The sequence below is a fragment of the Takifugu rubripes genome, chromosome 22 (assembly GCF_901000725.2).
Source record: "Takifugu rubripes chromosome 22, fTakRub1.2, whole genome shotgun sequence".
In the NCBI taxonomy this organism is placed as follows: Eukaryota; Metazoa; Chordata; class Actinopteri; order Tetraodontiformes; family Tetraodontidae; genus Takifugu; species Takifugu rubripes.
Window position 1 is genome coordinate 2,697,809 of NC_042306.1, and position 6,415 is coordinate 2,704,223.

General features: G+C 40.0%; 1 protein-coding gene across 2 annotated transcripts; it reads left to right on the forward strand.

The window, feature by feature from the left end:
* The first annotated feature begins 280 nt into the window (after positions 1 to 280).
* On the forward strand, positions 281 to 2,661 carry myl13 (myosin, light chain 13). 2 transcript variants are annotated; one of them, XM_029831576.1, is made up of 5 exons: positions 281 to 491; positions 1,567 to 1,594; positions 1,980 to 2,129; positions 2,239 to 2,432; positions 2,499 to 2,630. In XM_029831576.1, exons 1-5 carry the CDS (start codon positions 381 to 383, stop codon positions 2,508 to 2,510), a joined length of 495 nt encoding a protein of 164 aa, XP_029687436.1. In that variant the 5' UTR covers positions 281 to 380; the 3' UTR covers positions 2,511 to 2,630. The 2 variants fall into 2 exon arrangements, with proteins under 2 accessions (XP_029687436.1, XP_003975379.1); XM_003975330.3 differs by having other exon boundaries at positions 288 to 491; positions 2,239 to 2,412; positions 2,499 to 2,661.
* The last annotated feature ends 3,754 nt before the right edge of the window (positions 2,662 to 6,415 follow it).

A 6,415-nucleotide genomic window follows, 5' to 3' on the forward strand; every position in this document is an offset into this window, starting at 1 on the left:
ATTACACAAATTCTCATGATTGTCAGCATTAGTTGTTTACTAGAAGGCCTCTTTGGGTGATTCTGATAGACGTCCAGCCAATATATGTCCTCACTTTGCAGGAGAATCAGTGTTGGACTCAATATGTAGCAAATACAACACACACACACACACACACACACACCCACACACACATACACAGCCTTTGTCTTAAATAGAAGCAGTAAGGCCTATCCTTTTATAGTCTCTTTCCTATTGTTGGAACCGTGAAGAGGGGTGGAGATACCTGTGCACACTAAATATAGGGGCTTAGCTTCTCCTTCTCCAGGGGGTCCACCCTGAACGTGCTGCATCTCTCTGTTCTCTCACTACTCCCTCTTCTTTCCTGAGAGCTTCTAGCGATGGCACCCAAGAAGAAAGAAGAGCCCAAGGCAGCACCAGCACCAGCACCCCCCAAACCCCCAGAGCCTGAGGTCCCCAAGATCCCGGATTTTGACCCTGCTTCTGTGACGGTAAAGCACAAAAAAGACATGTAATGGAAGAAATAGCGTAAATTAGCTGTCGACAGAGATCAGTCAGTGTCTGGGTGTTTTGCAGTTAACCTGATAAGTTTTATGTCTGAGCTGTTCTTTAAAGAGCTTCAGAGACACCATGTGACCCAACCTTGGCAGTGCAAGGAAACAGCATCATTCACTCTTGTGTGTGGCGTGACTTTATAGCTGTTTCAGCCCTTCATTAAACTTTACAATGCACAACATAACATTTCAAACGCTTGTGAAGTGCTTCAGCCACTTTTACTGTGTTTCTGCTGATTTGTTCATTTTGTGAGTGAAACCTCTGCATCACAAAGACCAAGTAAAAAATGTGATTTCCTTTATTTCTGTGAGTAGCAGACCACCCACTCCACTCCTCTGAGGGTAAAGGGGGCGGAAAAAGAATAACACGGCTAATTATAACATCACCATCCATCTTTTCAAATACGCTTAGATTTGCTCGAATGGAATTTTTTTCTTCAAAAAGCTCCCAGAGCTTCTAAGAGTGAGACATGTCTGTGTTCAATAGGATGGGGTCCAAGATACACAAGTGTAAAAATAGACAATATTTGTGGCTGTTCCAATAATCTAATCTCTGTTTGTGTGTGAGTGTGTGTGTGTTTGGTTGTTAGAAAACCTACACCAAAATAGGTTCTCACTTATATTTTGAATCACTTCCATGTTTCAGTTCAAACTGTTTCCATGAAATTCACCTCCATAATTGCCCTAATTCTATCCATACACAAATTCAGCAAGTCTTTGACCACGTGGAGATTGAATGTCACATCCTGGTGGGGGTGATTATAATGGCCAAAGATTGGCCACATGTTAAGCCTAAAAATAAAAGCAAATGTCACTGACAGTAGCAGACAATACACAACCAAGGTCGCTGATGAACAGGGATGGTTGCAACAGACTGTAACTTGATCATCTGAGGGCGCAGAATAATGGTGAAGGTCAACGTCAGGGGTCAGGGGGCTGAGTTAAGTTGCTTGGGCGAGCCATTCCACTCTGGACAGAGTCTAATTGACAGTTTCCTATTGTCTCTTTTCAGCTGGAATTCACCCCAGAACAAATCGAGGGTAAGTTGGTCATTACTGCTGTTGTTTGTGTTGCACGGTCTATTTATAGAAAAAAAGTGCGTGTAAAGCTCCCCATTAGTGTGTTTAGGGATGTTCAGGAACAGCTGGTGCAACAACACAACCATTTACTGTACGCACATAGTTTGACTCCTTATCGGAGAACCGGGGAGGTTTAACACATTGTTGAATGCAACAATGCTGAGTTCACGTGTGAACCCTTATCCATGTCTATGTTTCTGGCTCTTTTGTCATTAAACCCAAGCCTGATTAAACATTCAGCGTACAATTTCGATTAAAGAACGTGCAAATGTGGTTTCACTGCAAATACACTGGATGTGAGTGTGATGGGAAAAACTGAAAATAACTCAGAAGTTTTTCTTTGTAGACTTCAAAGATGCTTTCCAGCTGTTTGACAGGACACCCGCCAATGAGATGAAAATCGCTTACGGCCAGTGCGGTGACGTGATCAGGGCTTTGGGCCAGAATCCTACCCAGTCTGAGATCATGCACGTCCTTGGGAAACCCAAGGCCGAAGGTGGGCTGCATGCACATTCCCCCACATTAGCAGGATCATGGGGAGAGCTCATTATGCTCAGTCTGCTTTTTCTCTGTGGTGAACCCGGCTCTTTCATCGTTTTACCCAGACATGCAGGCCAAAATGCTCGATTTTGAGCAGTTTCTGCCCATGCACCAACACATCTCCAAGGCCAAGGACTGTGGAACGTATGAGGATTTTGTGGAGGGTCTCAGGGTGTTTGACAAGGAAGGGAATGGCACGGTCATGGGAGCTGAGCTCAGGCACGTTCTGGCAGCCCTGGGTGAGCTGAACATTTTCACTGTGAGCTAAATTTATGTGAAGTTCTTGTTGCAACAAACAATGGCTGACCCGGTTTCTGGATCGCAGGTGAGAAGATGAGTGAGGAAGAGGTGGAGCAGCTGATGCAAAACCAAGAGGACGCTAATGGATGCATAAATTATGAAGCATTTGTAAAATACCTTATGTCGAGTTAAATAGCCTCATTGTGTAGTGTGAGACCCCTCTACATAATTAAATCAGGAGACAGTAATGGTTTGTTTTGATTTTTTTGCATGTTTATTAATCCAATTATGGATATTTTTCAGTGCTCTACATCACAGATGGATCGAAAACTGACAGATTATACAAAACACATAAATTAGCTTTGATGTCTCCTCTAAACGTCATTTTGATGTTTTTTACTGGTCTATTTTAACTTCAAATACTTGAAGTTAAAAACCAGGCAGCAGTAAATATTTTTAAATACATTTTAAACAATTTTTTTTTTTAAACTTCATGAAGCAAATGTCTTGATTTTAAATTTTCATTAATTTGATTTAGTCCAAATCCTGAAATATTACATTGCAGCTCTATTATGGGGGTTTGGTACACTATATTGTGGAATATAATTTTAGTGTCTTAATACACGTTAAGGTATTTTGCCAAATATATATCAAGTAAAAACGGTTTTAAAGCAAAACCACACCTTTTCTTAGGGCTAAATAGAAATTATTTCGGCAGGGCAACATTATTTAAATGAATGGCCACAAGTTAATATTTAAAATGTGATTCAATTATCCCTCAATAGAGGGCGCCATTATGCAAACAATAAACCAAACAGTGACTCCGCGAACACTGTCAGACGAAAAAAATCCATGTCCGAGACTTCTCTGTTGCTGGTTTACACCCCCGAGTCACGTTTTCATCATTTAAATGAGAGCAGAATAAAAGCACAATAATTCACCTCCCTTCATTCATCCTGCTGCTTGCAGATTTAAAGCAATGAGAAATTACATTTCATCTGAACAATGGCCCCGTTTAAATCACACTGCTGAGACTTTCACATCCACCAGAGCTGTCCTAATAAGCCAAAGTGCTGGATGCATCCACCAGAGGAGAAAAATATGAAAGCATTTTCTGGGAGGCTGTCACAAGTCCATGTTTTCAACTAAAGTAAAAGGGAGAACGTCACCGATGCCTCAATGATTCAGCATTCTCAGTCTCACTTTGACCACATTTCATGGAGCTCAGTGTTCGTAAATGGACTTCTCTCCCATGTTGTGACCCCCCCGGCACTTGTGTGGAGACCCTGTGCTCCATCTGCTCATCAGAGTCTGCCTGATCAGGCTAATTCAGAGAACAAGAGAGATTATTAGAGTTATAGGAAGGTTGCACTCAACCTCATTGTTGAGAAATTACACACTTATTCAGGGTTCAGTCCCTGTGCAGCTCATTACATTATTTTAAACCAAATTATACTTACGCCGCTCGGTCTCAGCTGCAATTTTCTATTGATCCATTGAGGATAATTAAGTAAAGAACAAGTATTTACATTTTCTTTCAGTTCCAGGATTCAATTTACCTGGACTGAGCACATCGGCATCAAGCCAGGAAGAGATGCACGCTGCCATGGTGACTCACCTGCTGATGCTCCTGCCCTTAACATACAAATGGCAACACTCAGGATTTTGTGTGTGGAAAACAATGCTGACAATTTGTCATTTTTCAGGAAGATTTGATTGAATTAGCAGCTTCTAATGGTTTCTTTCACTCCAACAAAGGTAAATACATCCATATATATTAATTTAGTTTGCCTGGGCATTCTTGGATATGTTACACAGAGTACAAAACTACATATTCTACTAGCATTGTGAGGACATTTTGGCTGGTCTTCACAATTTGAAGCCTGTTGTTTAAGGGTTAAGACTTTGTGGTCAAGGTTAGAACGGGGTTCAAGTGAAGATCAGGATTTGGTTTAGGTTTGGGTGACAACCTTGAAGCGTCCCAAGGTCAATATATACAAATACGGTTTTTAACTTTTCTGGCATCTTTACTAGTCCTCTGTGGAGATCATCTTTATTTATTTATTTGTCATCTTTCTTTATTTCTTAGATCCAGATTTATGTTATGGAAGATAATTTTCTTTCCCCTTAAAGTTAAAAAATTAAAAAATGTTTAAGATATGAACCAAATGTACCCAGTATGTAAAAATTATATCAGGTCTGATTGGTGCTTTGTGGAAACCTACCCTGTTTTTGTGTTTTCCTCCATCCTTTTCAAATGTTCTTGAATGACAGGCTGTAATAAAGGTATTATGAATGCTGAAAATGGCAATTTTTGCACTCTGACCTGTGCAAAAAAGCTAAATCTTTCAAGCAAAACTGGACTTATTAACAGTTTAACCCCATTTGTTGACCTCCCAGATGGTGTTTATAGGGTCTCTGATATAGAATTACTTTACATTTTTTATATTTTAGTAGGGTTTTATGGCAATGTAATTTTGCAACATTGGACCCAATTGGGAGCAGAATGTTTGTATTTATACTCACTCATGGATATACAGAACTTTTAAACATTCATTTTAAGTGTTGATCTCCTATTTAACAGTACATAAGAGTATATATGATAAGGAACAATTGTATACTGATCATAGTTTTATGAATAAGTATGTATTATGAGGGGAAAATGTATTTACAAAACTTCTTAGGTCACTTTCAATTTGGTTGAAGTGAAGCATGTATTGACATGCAGTGACGCACATTGTGCCTGTGTGGTTGTGTATCCATTATTCCAGTGTCTGCAGCGTCCTCTCTTCAACTTTATTGGGAAATGTGCAATTTATTTTTTTATTTTTTTTAATCCAGTGCGGGGTGGTCCGTTGAGCTCTTGGCTGGGGGGCTCACATATGGTGAGGAAGGCCTCTTCCAAAGTGCTCCCTGATGTTACCGTCTGTGTGAATGTGTTGGTCTTCCCAGAAGATGATGACCCTCTCTTGGGTGTTGTGTGAGCTCACTGGTATGAGAGAGGATGCCAGATGTGTCTCAAAATGTCTCCTCTTCATTATCTTTTTCTTAGTCCTCTTCAGAACTTTAAAGTTTTCAACAATACTGCCTGGTTGGGCTGTTCTACTTTCTACATATTGTACTGAAAGGTGCACATGCACCCCCCTACAAAGTGCTACTTTGTAACAAATGGGAAAGAAGAGAGGAGGGGAAAAAAATAATGTTCAAAAACAAGCAAATAACTACAAAAATAGAGGGAATTTCCAATGCTGCTGTAGATGATGGAGTTTCAAATGCCACATGCCATTTATTCCTAAACAAAGTATAAAAAAACAAACAGAAAAGCATATTTATAACTTAGTTACAATTAATTATCTAACACTTTCTAATGTAATGTTTCCTTAATTTGTGACCATATGAGAAATGTGGTATTTTTATGTAATGTGTATGAATTCAGGCTATGTTGACCTAATTTGACCTTTTTTTCTCTCTTTTTTTTAGAATTGTTAAAACTGATGTTGTCAGTCTACAATACTGATTTAAAGGGTTAGCGAGCAGAATTTTGTCGGTGGAGTGAGATTATTTTTTAGTTTGATTTTCCTACTCTAATATTTTTACATTTGTGGTTTCAACTGCCTGGAAGATCAACGTGAGATAATGAGACATACACCCCAAAGCGGGCAAATTCCTTTTCATGTTTTGTTTTAAGTGGAGGTATAGAACTGAAAGACATCACTGATGAGGTATTGTTTTTAAAACAGCCTCAGGCTTTCATGTCCATCATTCAACACGCAGCTGAGACTAATATTAAGGCTAATATAGATGCTAAGAAGGTGGGGGGAGGGGATCTCGGGCCAAAGAGCCCATTGTACAGATGTGCCATCCGCCTCTGGCCTGCACTGACTCCAGAACATCACATCCACCGTCCGCCTTTCATCCTGTCGACAACCATCAAGAGCATTAATTGTCACGGCAAGCCTTCGCTTCTCCGCATCAGGGATGCGGCTAATTGTTTAGGGATGT